The 18,832-nt window shown below is 42.9% G+C and overlaps 1 protein-coding gene across 4 annotated transcripts in view; it reads right to left on the bottom strand.

Moving 5' to 3' along the window:
* LOC132579423 (gamma-aminobutyric acid receptor subunit gamma-4) overlaps positions 1 to 18,832 on the bottom strand; it is a 65,233-nt gene that overhangs the window by 1,492 nt on the left and 44,909 nt on the right. For all 4 annotated transcript variants that reach the window (XM_060249759.1, XM_060249760.1, XM_060249762.1 and 1 more), the window contains 4 exons: positions 13,845 to 14,065; positions 13,244 to 13,326; positions 6,371 to 6,508; positions 2,367 to 2,519 (listed from right to left, as the gene is read on the bottom strand). In XM_060249759.1, the coding sequence (XP_060105742.1) occupies positions 2,367 to 2,519; positions 6,371 to 6,508; positions 13,244 to 13,326; positions 13,845 to 14,065 (595 nt within the window). The remainder of the gene's footprint in view (positions 1 to 2,366; positions 2,520 to 6,370; positions 6,509 to 13,243; positions 13,327 to 13,844; positions 14,066 to 18,832) is intronic.

Below are 18,832 nucleotides of genomic sequence, written 5' to 3'. Positions count from 1 at the left end.
CAGGCCTTTTCTGTTGTTGTTTTACTACTGTGAGGCTACAAAACAGGCCTATTTAAAAGTGCTTATGGGGCAGATAAAAAAATATAAAAGGCAGATATAAAAGTTAGCTTTAGCTTATGTGTTTTAATTATCTGTTATAATGATGGGTCTTAATTGTTTTAATAGATGATTTTTGTATTGCATTTGTTCTTGTTAGCATCCTTGGGTCCAGACTATATTGTGAAAAAGAGGGGGTACTCTGATAACAGATTGAATCTAGAGGAAATTCTACCAGCTTTGCTTGTAAAATTACAAATCTGTTCCTTTATTATAGACATTGTATTCAGTGGATTTAGAGAACAATGGTGTTAAATCACTGAACTGGTTGAGTTGAATCTTTACTGTCTTAAATGGCAACAAGGCTTAGAATTTATACTTTGTGGTGAATCAAAAGAGTTCATGCTGGGACTGCCAGTTAATGTACTTAGGTCCCTGAATATGTAGAAGGGAGGCAGGGATTTGGTCTTGGTAGGACTTTTTTGGAGCAGGAATGCAGTTATGACTGGCTGGGATTTTTCTACAAAAAGCCCCATGCAAAACAATGGTGATGTCAGGGGGTGTGGCCTAATAATGCAAATGAGTTCCTACAAAAAAAGCCCTGGGCCCTGGAAGCAAATGGTTGGCTAGAATGGCCCAGACACACTGCAAGGGACTCACAGTAAGGACTGTGGAATGTGCCTGGACCGACAGACCACAGTGTGAGAAGACTGTTTGCAGGAGATTGTGCATAAGTCTGTACAGCAACATCTTTTTGCGTTACACAAGCCTTTGGGCCTGCCAATGGTCTTCACTTCCTTGGAACCAACTTTCACAATTTACTTTCTAAATCCCATATTCAATTAGCTTAAGTGAAGGGCAATTCTTATAGGTATTTAATTAAAAACATAACTCCAATAATAAGGGTTGATGGAGAATGTTATTGTACTGAGTAGCTGCACTTTGAGGTGGGTGGGAAGTGGTGCATAGTTAAGGTACTAGTAGACTAACGGAGGTACAGTTGTGGAAGGAAGACAAGCCAGATGAGAATTATGCCCATGGCCTATCTCTTCTTCCATCCTCCTTCCTGTCACCCACCAAGCCTTAAAATGCTGCAGCTGAATACCAGATCAGTTTATAATAAGACCTACCCCATCCAGGATCTAATATTGAATGAGGAGGTCACTCTGGTATGCTTCACGGACACCTGGGTTGGTGAAGAGGGAGGGCTAACTCTCTCTCAGCTTGGAGTGAGGTGCTACCAATATGTGGATGACACTCAGCTTTATTTCTTTTTAACTGGCGAGTCACTTGAATCTCCCAAACAGGAGCCTAGAGAAGGTAATGGGATGGATGATTGCCAAGATAGTGAAGCTCAGTTCAGACAAGACTGAGTTACCATTGGTCAATGGAAAATCTGCTTGAGGAATGCAGAGTCAGCCTGTCCTGGAGAGAGTTGCACTCCCCCGGAAGGTGTGCTGTTGGATCCTAGCTTATGGCTGGAAGCTCAGCTGTCCTCCATGGCACATACCCCTTGGCTGAAAAGCTAGCTGTGGCCCTTCCTCAAAATGTATGATCTGGCCACAATGGTCTTTGCTTTGATTACATCCAGGTTAGAGTATGATAATGCATTCTATGTGGGGTTGCCTTTGGAAAATGCCCAGAAATGTCCTCTGGTCCAAAAGGCAGCAGCCAGGTATCTGTCAGGAGTGGGATGCAGTGATTATTATTACCCTTATCACCTTGATTTGCACTGGCTGCCCATCTGCTTCTGGGCACAATTTAAAGTGCTGGTTCTTACTTTAAGGCCCTTTAAGGCTTGGGGCCAGAGTACTGCCTCTTCCCATACAGTCCTGCCCACCAGCTAAAGTCTTCTTTACAAGTTCCGCTCTCTGTGCCCTGACCTTGGGTGGGTGGTGATTACAGACAGGGCTTTTTCAGTACTGGACTCTCAGTTATGGAATGCCATTCCCCTTCAGTCTTTCCCGGCAACTACATTACTTTCTTTTAGGTGCCAGGCAAAAACATTTATTTTACCTCGACTTTTAATTATTTTTTTAAAGATATTTTATATTTTATTAATTTTAATTTTATTTTAATATTAATACTGATTTTTTAAAGCACTTTATAGTCTGTTCCTATCGCCTGAGAAACATTTAACACTCATTTTAGGCTGCTTTATTTTATGCCGTTTTATACTCTGGCTGAATATTTAAATGGTGGGTTGTAATTAATAACTTTTATGATGTTTTATATTTGTATTATGTTCTGTTTTGTAGCTCTCTTGGACAGGTTCTCTGGAGAAGGACACGGATATTTTCCAAATAAATGTAGAGAAATGCCTTCCTTACCCAGAGATGTCCTGGCAGGCGTGGAGTCTCTCTTGATCCAGAAGGAGACCCAGGACAAAACAACTGTCAGGATGCAGGGGATGTATGTTTGGATAGCAAAATAGCCCATTCGTCTGCTCAGGTCAAAAGACACTGTCATGACCATGTATTCTCCTGGGGAAAGCACAGAAAGACAGGCATCTCAGAAAAGGCCACATAATGAATCTAGTCACAATAGCTTCTGCCTAAATTTGATGTCCATCCTGACTTTTACACAGGTTGCAGGCTCAGTGATTTAAATATGCCAGGCGTAGACGAGGAGCAATTACAATAGAGAGCTCCACAGGGAAGACACTGCCTCTGCTGCACTGCTTAGGAACCATCACAGCACACTTGTCATCCCTATCACCAGATCTGCACCTGCATTCGTTTTCTTCCTGTCTCCTAAATCCTTTTGCCTCTGAAAAATGATTTTGGTGTATTAGCAGACTTCTCCTATCCAAACATCAGAATATCTTCATCCAGGTGGCATTCTTGAGGATTCTGAAAGAAGAAATTGCAGAGGTTTGGGGGGATTTTTGCTTAGCTACATTGTACCAGCGAAGTATTTATGATTAAGGCAATCGTTTCCCATGAATAGCCTGAATCAAGACTGTTGAAAACAAGACCTTACTCAGAGAACATCTCCAGTTAAAATGTGCTTGTTTAAAAAACAAAAAAACGCACCCGCACCCACATTTGTAATCTGCTAGTCATGAATGCAGATTAAGGACAAACATTAATCAATACATAATTTCAGTGTAGATTAGGTTTCCTCACTGAAATAGCTACTAAGAAATTTGATGGACCCAGATTGTTCCAGGACTACCTTAGCACTCAGGAAATGGCTTGTTCATTAGGCACAGGAGAGATACAGGGTTCTTTTGCATAATATAGGGGGTTCAATGCATGGAAGAGGCGAGGTGGTAGTGATCATAGCTCTTTATTTCAGTACAGCATAGTATAGGGCTGCACTCTGAAACTGGAGACTTGGGCCCACAGGGCCAACTATATACACATCCTGGTTCCCGCGCAAGCACGCCATTGGATCATTCAAATCTGCAGGGGGCCTGTGATTGGAGCAGGGCAGCAGGGATTTGGATCCTACTGCCCATTGTTCCTGAGTCCCCAAGCTCAGGCCTAAAGGCTCCAATGAGCCAAGCAGGAACACCATTATATAACATGTTGCAGTTCACATACACAACACTTTCCAAAACTGGCAACGGGGGTGGGGGTGTTATTACTGGTCCTTGACCCCTACGCCTATCATATTACTGGAGAAACAAGGTAACACAACTGGAAAAGGGGCTTTCTTCCAACTCAACCTAGCCTGTAAAATGGCCCTGTACCTTGTTAACTTGACCTGGCCACCTGGATCCATGCCACAGTAACATTAAGATAGACTACTGTAATACACTATACATTGGTCTCCCCTCAAAATCTATTTGGAAACTCCAACTGGTCCAGAATGCCATGGCTTGACTATTAGCGGAGCATGCATGTTACTCCTATTCTGCAAACTCTACATTGGTTTCCCATTTGTTACTGAGCTCGGTTTAAGATTTTGGCTATCATATATAAAGCCCTTCATAGTTTTGGCCCTCTTTATTTATGGGACCACTTATCTCTCTATGCTCCACCATAACAACTGCGCTCATGCCAGCAGGAGTTTCTGCAGGTGCCAACATACAAATGGGCAAAATCAACAACTGTTCGTACACATGCTTTCTCTGTTGTGACTTCCACCTTATGGAATGGCCTGCCCATAGAGATTCTGGCCTTCCACAAACTATGCAAAACTGAACTATTCAAGAGAGCTTTTCTGCATGGTTAAGAAGGCTGAACAGTACAAAATGGTTTTAGAAGCTTCCTTGGATAAATTATTGGGACGTAATCATTACAGCTCCATATAGCATATTATAAGTAGGATCCTATTATGTAATTCTTATGTTATGTTATGCTCCTCTCTGATGGTTCAGTCTTTTAATATCATAATGCAATAGTTACTGAATATCCCATTTTGTTGATTGTGTTGCTTTCCAGATGATGGGGCTTGGGGAGTTTTGTTCAGCATCATGGCATGGTGTTCTTCTTGATTATTATTTCACCCATGCTGGTTATCATCTACATGACAGAGTTGGAAGACAACATCCAGAGTAATCGTGTCATTGATACACAGATAACCAAGCAGCTTTATCTGTGCTTTCCACCTGGCTCAGCAATGATGATGGATGTTCTGTATAATGGGCTAAGCAAGATAATAGGCTGGAAGAGGTCCAATAAACTGAAGCTCAAGCCAGATAAGACTGTAGTACTGTTGTCTGGTACAGGTGCTGATCATATAGTTGAGATACAGCCTAATATGGTTGGGATTGCACTCCCTCTGAAGGAGAAAGGAAACAGCTTTTTTTGCGGTGGGGTGGGGTGGGGGAGATGTTAGATCAGCCTTTATAACTGGTCTAGATACTCAGATTTAATATGTAATGTAGTTCTGCTGGTTGGTTCACCAGTGACCTGGCCACAGTGATCCATGCTCTTGTCACCTCTAGGCTGGATTAGTGCAGTGCAGTCTGTGTGGACCTGTTCTTGAAGATGGTTTGGAGTTTCAAGAAGGGAATATCTAGATTGCTTGTTCTGGACTGCAGACAGGATATTTTTTTAGCAGGAACACAGAGGAATGCAGTTCTGTTTGGCTTGGCATCAGGGGGCGTGGCCTAATATGCAAATGAGTTCCTGCTGGGCTTTTTCTATAAAAAACAGACAACATAGAAAATCAGTGCCTTATGATTTTCGCTAGCTGCCAAGACACTATGGTCTATATCAGGCCCTTTTATGTCCCCCAGTCTTCAGATATGAGTTAGGTAGCTATCAGCGGTTGCTCCTCAATTATGGAATGCCCTCCCCCTTTCCCTGTGATAGGCATCATCATTTGGTATTTTTCAACACCAGGTCAAGATTTTATTTCAGATGACTTGTAGCTGATTGGTGAATATACTTCCCCCTGCACTGTTACTTTGCTTTTGGCATTATTATGGTTTTGATTTCTGTTTATATTTAGTTATTTTCAGGGGTTTTTTTGTAGCAGGAACTCTTTTGCATATTAGGCCACACACCCCTGATGTAGCCAATCCTCCTGGAGCTTACAGTAGACCCTCCACTAAGAGCTCTTGGAGGATCGGCTACATCAGGAGTACCTTCTCCAATGGAATACCTTCTCCAGCGGTATATTATTTCATCTCGTGGATAGCCATCTAGAAGGGATTAGACACAAGGAAAGCTCAATGCCACAGACCCTTTCCTGTGTAATAGTGCTCTTCTATACCAGGGGTCCCCAACCTTTTTGAGCCTGAGGGAACTTCTGGAATTCTGACATAGCATGGTGGGCACAGCTACAAAATGGCTGCTGTAGGGGGCAGAGCTAACTAGAAAAGGCTTAATATGCAAAGGAGTTCCTGCTACAAAAAAAGCCCTGGTTATTTCCAGTTACTCCTTTTAGTGTTGCTAGTATCATTCATTTTTGGTTAATTCTCAATTTGCCTAGTGAGCTTTTGTGTTTGTTGGTATTTAATTTATTTTGTTATATTGATTTTCTATTGTTGTGAACTGCCTTGGGCACATGTAGTGGAGATGCAGTGTACAAACCATTTAAAACAATTAACACATTTAAAAGAATTGTAAAAAGTCACAGGCCCTAAGCCGGTGAATGAAGGGTCTCCTGGCTCAGCTATGAAGGAAAAAACAGGAACACTATTTTGTAGCAAAAGAGGTTGGCTATGGCTTTCAGAAAGTTCTAAGTCATGTCCAGGGAAAGGCTGCCTCTACATACTCCAGAATTCTTTGAGAAGGCCCCAATGTGCTCCAGTCCCTTCTGTTTCACTGTCCAGGTTTCACACAGAGGCAATATCCTAATCATTCTTCTGCCATCCAAACGGAAAAGCCCTCAACAGATCCTGTTACCACCTGCCTTATTTGGAATGATGCCTTACCAGCACCTGTCCTGAGAACTTCAGATGTGTTCCTCAGACCTGTGAAGTCAAACTGATACAGTCTCCAGGTACGCTGGTCAGAGACCTCAATGGAATACCTTCTCCAGCGGTATATTATTTCATCTCGTGGATAGCCATCTAGAAGGGATTAGAAACAAGGAAAGCTCAGTGCCACAGACCCTTTCCAGTGTAATAGTGCTCTTCTATACCAGGGGTCCCCAACCTTTTTGAGCCTGAGGGAACTTCTGGAATTCTGACACAGCATGGTGGGCATAGCAACAAAATGGCTGCTGCAGAGGGCAGAGCTAACTAGAAAAGAGTCTTGTGCAGTGGTGGCAGCTGCTGCCAAAGGAATGCTTTTATTTATTAAAATTAAAACCATGTTGCAGTTATTGTTAATCATATAACATTTATTACATTACACAAATACCCAATTAACGTGCACTATTTTTTAAAGAATGCCTCCTGATTGCTCTGCCCCAAGACCTATAAGTTGTTTGTTCAGAACAACAAGGGACAAGAATAAAATCACATATTAAATACCTTTTCCCATCCATAGGAGCTAATGTATTTGTCAGCCAGATCTGTGATGAACATCTGACATATCTGATAAAACCCAATCCCTATCATACAGTAAGGCATGAACTTTGACTTAGTCAAAACAATATTATGAGGGTCAGACTACTCTGGCATTTCTTCAAATATATTATCTATACTGGTGGGTCAAGAAACTCTTAGACAAATACTATGTCATGAGGTCCTAATCTAATGTTTAGGCTTTGAAGCTAGTACCAATGATACTGAAAATATAAATTATATTCTAGGACATAGGTCACTTGCACTGAGACAGATCCCAGTGGGCAGCCGTGTTGGTTTGAAGCAGTAGAGAAGAGTAGGAGTCAAGTAGAACCTTTAAGACCAACAAAATTTTATTCCGAATGTAAGCTTTCGTATGCATGCATACTTCTTCAAATGAGGGGATGGGGTACAGTGAGCTAAAATACATATAGCTGGTGGGTTAAGAGTGTAACTGATACAAAGTTAAGGTCAGATTGCAAAATAGTGTAATACTGGAAGACCATTTGGTCTGTATAACATTTGTGTGGGAAACCAATAAAAGATAATAAAAGTTGCCTGTTAATTGTTTTTGCTACAAGTCTAGGTAAAACAAAAGGACATGTATTTCCTAGTGATGTTCTTGTCCACCTAATTTACTTTTTAACATCATTCTATAAATTATAGACATCATTCTATTTTGCCATTAGAAAAAATAATTCATTAAAATATAGTGAAAATGGGTTAAGTATATATAATGAGATAAACAGCCAATATTCCTTATTTGAGTATGTCAATACAAAACTATTACTCTAATACACTATTCTAAAAGAATACTGTGGATATATAGCTATTCTCTGTGAGAGTGGGTTTAGCATATGTAATGAGATAAAAAACCAATATCCCTGTTCAGTCCTCCGGAGGTGTTTGTTCCAAGTTTCATAATAATTTGTAATTCAGCAATTTCTCTCTCCATTCTGTTCTTGAAGTTCCTTTGCAGTAAAAGAGCTACTTTGAGATCACCCATTGAATGCTCTGGAAGTGCATTAAAGTGCTATATAGACCAAATGGTCTTCCAATATTACACTATTTTGCCATCTGACCCTAGCTTTGTATCAGTTTACACTCTTGATCTACCAGCTATATGTATTTCAGCTCTCTGTAGCCTATCCCCTCATCTGAAGAAGTATGCATGCATATGGAAGTTTACATTTTGAATAAAACTTTGTTGGTCTTAAAGGTGCTACTTGACTTCTACTCTGTTCTATTGCACTGAGACAATGCAGCTATGCTGTAGAGTATCATGGGAGAGAACCAAAGTTTCTAACAGTGAACAAAATGGATGTATACATGGATTTTTAAGTCTCACGAAAATTCCACCACAGTTTTAAAAAAATCTGCACAGCCAATCAGAAGCCTTGCTGGGCATAAGCCCCAGCAGGCCTCAACCACTTTCTATAAACACTTGGCAGACACCAGGAAAAATGTTGGCAGGCTTCATGGTTGGGGACCCCTGTTCTATACCATCTTGTCACTCTGTCCTTTCTACAAGAACCTAAGGCAAGAGACTTCATTTTTTGCCTGGGAGAAACATTCAACGTGCCATTACAAAGGAAAACTTCTATGCCACCTAGAAGCAAGGGGAGCACAACTGATATCTAACCATCCTGATGACAAGTGAAAAGATCCTGTCTGTGCACCCTCCTTGAGACATTCTGTTCTATTTTGATTCATTTGGAGTTTCACAATCTCAGGGCAATGCTTCATTTATGGGGGCTGACTGTCTCCTGTAAGCCCTTCATCATGAGTTGAGAGGCACATCAGCTGGATGTGAAGGGGCTGCACAGCCAAAGGCAGGCCTCAAGGCCTGTTGTTAAAATACCTCTAGCATTGGAGTTGTCAGTCCCCTCTCTAGCTGCCTTGTTTCATGGAAAGCATCAACAGAAGATGCATCAAACAGTGAAGGGGCAGATATAAAAGTCCCCATTGCATCCCCACTTGCCACTGAAAGGTGGCACTTCCCATTATGTTTTATTTCCTTAGCCCATGTCCCACTCTCTACCCTGCTGTAGAAAATACATCAGTAATAGTTTAGGCTTCTGAATGTCTGTGGCGTGGCTAAGCTACCAAGGTTGTGTGTGTGTGGGGAGAGGCTCATGTCCCTAACTGATCTAGGCCTCTAAGTTTACCCCCTTGCTCTTTAGGAGGAGGCAGGAGTGGTTGTTTACCAGGAAGCTGAAAAATATTAAATGTTATCCAAGCCCAAGAGCCTAATGTGAGAGAACTCATTTGACTGCAAGGGATTCCCTCCCTTGTGAGTTTCAGCTTGGATTCAGATCCCTCCCTTTGTTTGACCACAGGCAGCTGGAGCCAAGAGTGCATCACTATGTTGGGGGTTCTTTTCATGTCTCATTAGAATCCTCTCCAGCCTGCAGCCTTTTTGGAAAAGCCCCAAGAACAAAATTGGTGGATGTTGCCAACTGTAGATGCTCAGCTATCAATCCGCAGGACTCCAGGGGAGGGAGATGGGGGAGACAATTGTTGTTGTTATCTCCCATGTGTGAAATGCATAATATATTGTCGAGCTGTTGAATTTGTCTGAATGATTTACAGAGCCATTTATCATTTTTTTTGTTTCATAAAACAGTGGGTTGGGAAAAACAACACCCTTCCCCATGAATTTAGGATTACAACTGCTACCAAGTTGTTTGGTCTGTCTGGCTCAGTAAGGTTAACTAGTGTCTCAGGCAGTGTCTTTCTTAACTCCCACATTCTCTGATTGTTTAACTGGACATGCAGAGATCAAACCTGGGGCTCTACACAGGCAGTGTTGCTCAGCCTCTCTGAGCCATGTGAAACACCAGATGGGTAATTTGATCCTAAAACGCTAAGAGAAGGGGGGGTGGGAATCTGGATTGGGCCCATGTGCTGGAGAAGGGGGGTTTACCTCCCCACCACTATTTGCACCACTGAAATGCACTCAGGACCACTTTATGTGCTGGCAGGGAAAAGAACAGGCATCCACAGTGTGCCTTTTTCTCTTCTGGGGTTTAAAGGAAACCTGAGATGGAGGAGAAGAAATTTTAATTGGGGAAAATATGCAGTGCTTCAGTCTTCACCTGTACATGTTTTCTTAAATAGATACTGATTGATTGTTTAAAGTGCGTCTGATATTTTGCTTGTTAGCATGCTCATGAATGTGCCCCATGTTTTTAAGCTTTAGAAGACCACTAGTCTTATGCTGTGAGAAGCCTTTAGCAACTTGAGGGATGGATCCAGACTAAATTGGCAATTTCCACCTGCTCCCCCTTCCTGCAGCTAATCTCCCTTGTGTAATTCCTCAAGACTTCCTATCCCCCAGAAGAAACATTTTGTGGAGATCAGGAGGCTGCAGCAGGTATGGGGTAGGCAGGGAAGTTTGGTTCTGCTGATGGAAAACTGATTGAACCCTGAGAGCGGAAAGCAGAGGGTCTTGGTGTTCAGAAGCACATAACACAGACTCCTAGAACCAGGGTAATTACCTTGCTTGTTACTTCAGGATGTGGCCTTATAGGGGTGAGTTATCCAAGGTCTGGTGAATAACAAGATAAGTTTTCAGCAGGAAGGAGAACTGCCAGTTTGTAAAACCTAGATGGAGTGTTTCTCTTTCTCTCCTTCTGCAGATACTTAAAGCCTGGATGGGGCCAGGGGTGTAAGCTGAAGGGTAAGAGCCTAAATGCTTTTGGCCTATAGCTCTTACCTGGGCTTGCATCTAGAGTGGCTAACCTCCAGGAGGGGCCTGGAAATCTCACAGCAATACAACTGATCTGCAGACAGCAGAGATCAATTCCCCTGTTTGGAGGATGGCATTCAGTGCTCCCTCTGCGAAGTCTTGTGAGCAAAAATTTTACTTCGAGAGCTACTAGCATGAAAGTTGCAAGCTACTGCATAAATTAGTTTGCTCAGGGGCCGCTTTTCCTGAGCTAAGACAAAAATGTGCGAGCCGGAGGCTAAAAAACTGTGCGTTAGCTCACACTTACTCAACATTATATGCCACTGAGTCCCTCCTCTCCCCAAACCCCATCCTCCCTCGACTCTACCCCTCAAATCTCCAGGAATTTCCCAGCCTGGAGTTGGCAGTCTAACTTGCAACCCACAGCCTTAGCCTCTATGGACTAACCTGATGGACATCGGCCCAGGATGTTCTGTGTCCCTTTAAAGTTTTTATACCCAGGATGTTCTGTGTCCCTTTAAAGTTTTAAATTGGTTTAAATTATATTGTGTTTTTTGCAAGCTCCTTTGGGTCCTCACTAGAGGGAAGAGTGTGATGAAAATACTGTGCTAATGAATAAAATAAGTCCATTTACCTGCCCTTTTGTAAGTCATCTGTGAAAGAACACAATGAGAAGAGCTTTGCTAGATCAGCCTGGATTCCTCACAAGGAAGGAAACTCAAGGGCCAGCAGTGCATAGAAACAGGGCCCTTGTTCAAGACCACAGCCATTCCCGAGTGACAGAAAAAGCACGGCAAGGATGCCATGCCAGCAGAAACCAGCCTTGAAGCCAGACTCTGCATCAGATAGAAGTCCTCAGCTAACGATATGTCAGCTCGTGACCATTCACAAGGGCTAAGAGGTAGACTCCTTGGAGCGCTGCTGTTTTGGTCTGTCCACGTTGCACTCTCCTGCCCCCACTTCTCCCTGGGTTTGCGGGGAAGAGAGGAGGAGGAAGAGGCAGATGCCTGCCTGAAGCAGGAATGGGAGTCTCGCAAGCTGCCAGTGTGGTTTCATCTGGCATCCGGACTGTATTTGTAAAACAAAATGTCAAAACTATTTTGAAGCAGTGATCTTGATGCCTATATGATAGTTCCTCGGGGGAAAGGAGAGACCTCACAGCATCGCTAAGCTATGTTTCTAATTAATTGCCAAGCATGCGTAGCGTGTACCATTAATTAGCCAAGCTGCAGAGATGGGAGGTTCTTGGGAGCCACGTGGGTGGTAGGCAGAGGAAAGTGATTGTGCTGACCACAGAGCAGAATCAGTGGCAGTGACAGAAACTGGGAAGACAAGCTCCAGGACTACTTGCTGGTGGAGTCCAGCAAACAGCAGCAAGCAACTTGCGTGCCATTCAGAAAGCAAGCAAGCAAGCAATCAGACAGGGGGCTTAGTCTGTTTCATTATAATGGGCAGAAATGACACCCTTTTCTAGCTGCTAGTCAACTCCAAAGCTTCTAGATAGCCTCTGAAGTTATTAGTGGGAACTGGGAGAGGGCAGGAAGGGGGGGGGTGTCACTCTCTTGAAGATGTGGCATCTGGGAGTGCATGCGGTTTCTACAGAGGGGGAACTGGGCAAGAGGAATGGCATCAGTGGGCAGAGATGGAATGGACAAGACTTATCAGTCCGCTTCCAAAGATGGATGCGCCTGAGTGGTAGCGAACCCTGAAGATTCTGATCTAAAAGTCTCCTTAGGAGCTTCCCGTCTGCTCCAGAGAAAAACTGGACTCTTTGCTGGAGCTTGCAGATGAAATTGACCTAGAACTTGGGCCCCTGTTCCACTGCAGTGCCACAGGGAATGTAGTGTGGGTGATTCTTTGCAAAGCTCTGGAGTTATAGTCAACCTGTGGAATGTTCCCAGCATTCAGAGCAAGAGAGCCTCCACAGCACTCCTTAAATGGCCTTTGGCCAATGTTCTTCCACATCAACCTCAATTCTTCACCACTGAGGGCTAAACTAAATGTGTCAAGAGAGCTATGTACTTAAGCCAAGACTGCTGCAACTATTCAGAAATCAAGGTGTAGAGAGACCCAATTTAAAAGCAAACTGACTTTCATGTACATACTTTGCTTTCTGTGTGACTGTGGCAAATCCAAGTTTAAATACATGCTCAAGCCCTGACTCGCACTGCTTTAAAGTCATTCTTAGAATTAATCTTCATCAGTAATATTCAGAAACATTTGGATCTGTTATTCTAGCACCTGGGTGTTGGGGGGGGGGGAGCTTTCTGAAAATCTCTCTGTTCTCTCGCTCAACAACACCAAGCTTCTAGAATACACTGCTGTAGACAAAGGTTTGGAAATGTACATGTGAATGTTACTCAAGGAGACTATAGTGAGCTCTTTCTCCCCTGCCTCCTCACACAAACCTCCCTCCCTTCATCCTGGTTCCCTACAAATCCACCCTTTGCACTCCAATCCAAACCCAAATAGTTGAAAGTGCCAGGGTTTGCAAAACAGAATCAGGCCGGGCTTCCCTTGTCTCCTTCACCACCTTCCTTCCCTTCTCGCCACTCTCCTCCTCGGTCCCTTTATCCTGTCATGGCATCTGTGTGATCAGTACTCACAACTGGAGAAAATGAGAGGGCAGGAGTGCGTGTCCATGGGGAAATTCTGCAGCTGAAGCAGACATTCAGCTTCAATTGTTAACCTAGAGGAGGAGAGATGGGAGGCTGAACGTTAGCGTGACCACAATTGCAGCTGAGCAACTCACCTTGGCTACGCTGCAGTAGCTCAGACATATCCTTCTGCAGCAATGTTTTTCATCTTCAATAGGAGAATGAAACTAAGAGCAGGGAACCACCTGAGGGTCTGAGGTCACCAAACTCCACCCCCAGAACTGACTGAGATGATCTCCAGGTTTCTTTCTTTCTTTCTGAACCTGGATGCCCTCTCCTGCATTCAGACACTAGCCCATGGTGCTTTCTGTAATGGTTTGAAACTATCTCTCTTCCTTCTGCATTAACCGGGAACGTCAAGCCATGGGTAGTGACTCAGTTCTTCAGGACCAAACTGCGCAGATGTTTTCTGTATGGGGTGGGTGGGGCCAAGCAGCATCCCATCAGGGACAGGATGGCATACACTCATCTTTCTCAAGCTTGGAGAGGAACATAGCCCCACTTTTGGTTGCCTCCTTGCCCTCTCCCCCCTGAAAGAGTTGGAAGGCACCTGAGTGTGTAGAGGACTTTCCCATCATTCCAGATCCGGAGGAGTTGATTAGGGGTGGTAATCCAGTGGGAGTCAGCCCTCTTGGAGTTCCTGAAAAAGGTGTCTGGGATCCAAATCCTGCTCACCATGTTGGTGTTGAGGGTAAGAGCTTTGAGAGTGCTGTTAAAACGAAGGCGCCGGTCATACCATGTTTGAGCAAAGAAGATGTCGATGGTGTATTCCTAGGAAGGATGCAAAAGAGGAGATATTCAGGAGTGTCCTGGCACTGATCTCAATTCAGCATGTGAGGCAGGAGATTTAGAATAAGGCATCACAACCAGGAAGTGATGGGACAGGGAGGGGCAGGGAAGGAAGGAATTCAAGCACCCAACTGAATGCATCCATACCTAGATCCACTCTGAGTTGAGTCCAGATCCCCTCCAGGAGTTGGACCAATCAGAGATGCCTATTTTATATTGCTTCTGACTCCCTAGTACCTTCTTCCTTACCTCACAGCATAGTGAGCATCTGAGCCATTTCCACATGGAGGCTATTTTTCTGTAGGTAGGGTTGCCTTCAGGTGGGACCTGGAGTTCTCCTAGAATTAAACTTCTCCAGAATACAAACACCAGGTCCCTTGGAGGAAATGGCAAATTCAGAGGCAAACTCTATGAAATCCCATCTCTTGCTGAGCCCCCTTCTCCTCCCTTATCTCTGACCTTCTTAGGCAGTACCTCCCAAACTCCAGGGATTTATCAACCTGGAGCTGGCAACTCTAGCCACCAATACAATGCTATTGGGACTTTTCCCCCCTGCTTCCTCACAGCACCATGGTGCATTCTGTGGCTTCTCCTGCTTTTTCCCAGTCTTTCTTAAGCCTGCCTTGCTCCAAAGTTCTGGGAAAGACTGCGGTAAATTCTTGCTCATGTGGTGGCCATTTTCCCTGACACTGAGGTAGCTGTTTTCTCCCTTCCCTTTAGCCCCTTCCCTTGCAGAGATATAAGGGAATATCTCTGCAATGGAAAGGGATAGAGGCTATTTTTTTAAAAAAATGAAAGCTGTAAATTCAAAGTATCGGTTGCATCTATAGTTATAACCTTAGATCTACATAGCAATATTCTAGTGCTCATTGGTTTAAAAAAATTGTTGCCTAGGGGAGGGAGTTTGCTGCTGGGGAACAAGAGCAGGGAAACTTCAGGGATACGTGCAATGTGGAAGCCCCATTGCTGCTGTGTTTTATCAACAGCTGTACTAGAAATGGAGAAACTGCACAAGCCTTCCTATGTATGGAAACCTCCTGGGGGATAACAGACCCCGTGTCCTAGATGCTGCTGTGGCAGGGACATTGGGAACCATGGGAACTGGATCCCAGCATCTTTGGACCCTGCTCTGCATGTTCAGATAGAGACAAGGACCTGAGGCTTATGACAACTGTGGAGCCCTTCTCACTCCCCCAATAAGCATGGAAAGGAAAAACGCTAGATTGGTGGATGAAAATATAATTAAAATCTAGATATATGAAAGACAAAGAATGGGATTTGCAAAACAGAAAAATGAATTTGACCAAATTATAACAGGACCAGAAGAAAAAATGATTTAAAAAATGTATAATTATCTATTAACTATGAAAATGTAGGATGAAATAGTAAAAGACAATATAGTGAAATGGGCACAAAATATCGGTTATAATATTGATTTAGCTACCTGGGAAAGAGTATGGAAAGAAAATATTAAGATTACGAGATCAGTTACTTTCAAAGAAAATTTCTATAAGATGTTTTATAGATGGTATATTACACCAGACAAACTGGCGAAGATGCACTCAAATGTTTCAAAAGAGTATTGGAAGTGTCAAAAATCGAAAGGATCATTTTATCATATGTGGCAGTACTGTGACTTAGCAAAAAATTATTGGAAACAAATTCACAGTTGTCTACAGAAAATTTTAAAGACTAATTTGCAGTCTAAACCTGAGATGTACTTGTTGAATATTTGCCAAGATTCGCTTCCCAAATTGATAATCAAATTCTTGATTCATGCAGTAACTGCAGCAAGAAAAATATATGCAAAACAGTAGAAAACGCAAAAAATACCTAAAGATTTTGTTCAGAAACTTTTAGAAACAGCTGAAATGGACTTGCTTTCTGCAAAATTACGAGAAGGAAATGTACAAGACAATAAGATTTGGCAACTACTGTATGATTGGTTAGGTGCAGTATGAAAATTGAGACAACTAAGAAGATATATATTTGTACATAAAAAATATATAAGATAAGGAATGAGTACGGTATAATACATTGAATAAGATGATGCAATTATAAGAAATGTGTATTTGTAAGCCAAAATAAGAATTATAGAGAGGTAGAAATGTTATAAGAGACAAAATAGAAAATACTAACTGTAAACAATATATAGATGGAATGATGATTGAATCAGATGTATGAATGAGAAAGAAAATGTAATCAAGAAAGGTGCTTGTCCTCTTCCTCCTACCCTGTTTCCCCATATTTCCCTGTAAGACCTTCCCTTTCCCCTTCCCTATAACTGAAATTCAATAAAACCTTTAATTTGAAAAAAAAAAGCATGGAAAGGAAAAGATGGTACTCATACTAGTGGGAGTATAGCAAAGTACTAGGGATATCGCTAATTTTTGTGAACACTCGCTTTGTTTAAAAAAATCCCGCTTTCTTACATGAGTTGTCATGCTTGGCATGAAACTGCAGTTCTCTTTTTCCCCAACTGTATTTAAGACATTTAACTAAACTTGAACAAAAGTTAAAGCTGATGCCTACATTTTTGTAAACTGTATATAAATGATACAGTGCTGGCCCATCCATGAGACAGATGTAGGTGATTGCCTATGACACGAGGGTGTGGTTGTCAAAAGAGGCTCAGGACAGATCCTAGCCAGGGCCGTATCAGCTGTGGAAGAGGCAGCCCAGGAGAACATCACAAGCTGCAGCACTGCCACCCAGGTGCACTATATAATCAGCTGTGGTGCTGGAGGCTAGGGTGACCATGCTGGCTGGCCTCCCCCTCCCTCTAGCCTGCCCCAGGCCCACCTTCCCAACAGAGGGAGGAAGGGCAGGAAGCCACCAGCTTCATGCAGCATAGCTATTGGTGGTAGAAGTGGTTTCTTTCCTGCCTGGCTCCATGTGCATCCAGGTCACAGCGATGTGTGTGTGTGGCAGTTCTGTGTGCACTGACATCATGCGAGGACAAAGTCAGAGTAATGAGCTGCCTATGGCACCAAAAACCCTTGGACCAGCCCTGAAATGATATATCATACAAATATCATACTCTGGAACACCAATAACAAACATTGGCACAAAATGACAAGACAAAAATATATCTTTGTACATTCCTACAGAGTTTTAAGGATAGGATAGGTAGTAGAAGGATAAGCACTGGGGAAAAGTGTTTATTTACTGGACGTATGTGTGAAAAAAGGATGTTGTCAAACCAGAGATACTTTAATATGCTTTTCTATTTTCAGTCGGGAGAAACCACTCTTCCCGCTTCTTGAAACTATCTTTATGCTTGTTAGAAGTGGAACATCCACTCACTTTCCTCTAGTACTGAGTTTGGCAGCCAATGAGAAAGCTGAGAGGCACTAAAATGAAACCAGAGACCAGCTATGGCCAGACAATCTTTGGGAGCCAAATCACACGTTGAGGGAATATGACTGAGATTCTGGGCATACTCAGGAAGGAATGTGTGAGGGGAAGATGATTTTTTTGAATTACTTCAGCGTTAGTGTGCCAAATCATTTTCTGTAACTGAGAAATTCTGACAAGCTGAAAGTTTTGACTTCATCTTGTTAACTAAAGAATCATTGCCTGGGGGAACTGCTGTGCACTGTGTGTATGTATATATGTGCGTGTCTGAGGGGGGTGTCATTCTTTGTGGGGAGGAAGGCTGCCTAGTGCCTACCACAATGGGCAATTTGCCCACGTCCTCTCTTCTTACCATTAGCAGCTTACTTATCTCGGCTCCATGGAGATCAACGTTCTCACTAGCTGAATATTATAAAGGCTATGGTAATTTTTGAGGAATATAATCCTGAGTGGTTTAGATCAGGGGTCCCTAACCTTGTTGAATCTGAGGGCATTTTTGAAATTTTGAGGTTTGATACCACCACAAAATAACTCACAGGGAGCAGGGCCAATCACAAAATGGCTGCTACAGGGGTGGGGACAATCACAAGACACTAGGAATTTCCAAATCAAGTATCCTTCTATAATAGAGCTCAAAGCAGATGCAAAGAACTTCACCTGGACTCTTAAAAATTCCCTGCTGTACCAAGTAGGTGGAGGAAAGCTATGACTTGCTCTTTGGTTTGGGAACAGATGTTGTTTGGTTTCAGTTTACAAAGAAAGGGAAAGTCTGTTTCCAGTATGACCACAGGGACAAATTACCAAGCCCAGATATGCAAGAAAGTCTGCATCTATGGTAGGGTTGCCAATGCTGGCTTGGGAAATTCCTGGAGATTTGGGGACAATGCTCTGTGAGGTTGTGATGCCATAGAGATCACTTTTCAAAGCTGCCATTTCCATTAGCAAGTTCATATCTGTCATCTGGAGATCAGTTGTAGTTCTGAGAGAACTTGGCAGCCCTTTGTCTATGGCCAAGCTGAGGGTGCATAGCTGTGACATGTCTGCATAGCATGAGACTAGCACTTTGCTAGTCAGCCAACTGGTAGGGAGTGAGGCAAATCTCTGTTTTCTTTGGATTTTATCCCCAAGGTTCAAGAAGCAAGTAGGTGCCATGACGAAACAAACTGGCAGGAGTCACACTAGGGATCACTCATTTACCTATAATGGATCTATCTTTTGCTTAATCCCTCTTGGTTTGGAGGACAAACAGTTAGTCTAAGGCCTATTATGCATGAGTGTTTTCCCCCACTTTCACTGTGCATGTCTGTCAGGTTTTCTGTTTCAAACAATGTTATTAGTAACATATGGTAATAAATTTCAATTTCTTACTTCATTAATAATTACTTTTTAAAA

The sequence above is a fragment of the Heteronotia binoei genome, chromosome 11, assembly GCF_032191835.1.
Source record: "Heteronotia binoei isolate CCM8104 ecotype False Entrance Well chromosome 11, APGP_CSIRO_Hbin_v1, whole genome shotgun sequence".
Taxonomy (NCBI): Eukaryota; Metazoa; Chordata; class Lepidosauria; order Squamata; family Gekkonidae; genus Heteronotia; species Heteronotia binoei.
The sequence above is the reverse complement of the archived record's forward strand: the minus strand, read 5'-3'. Positions and strand labels throughout refer to the sequence as shown.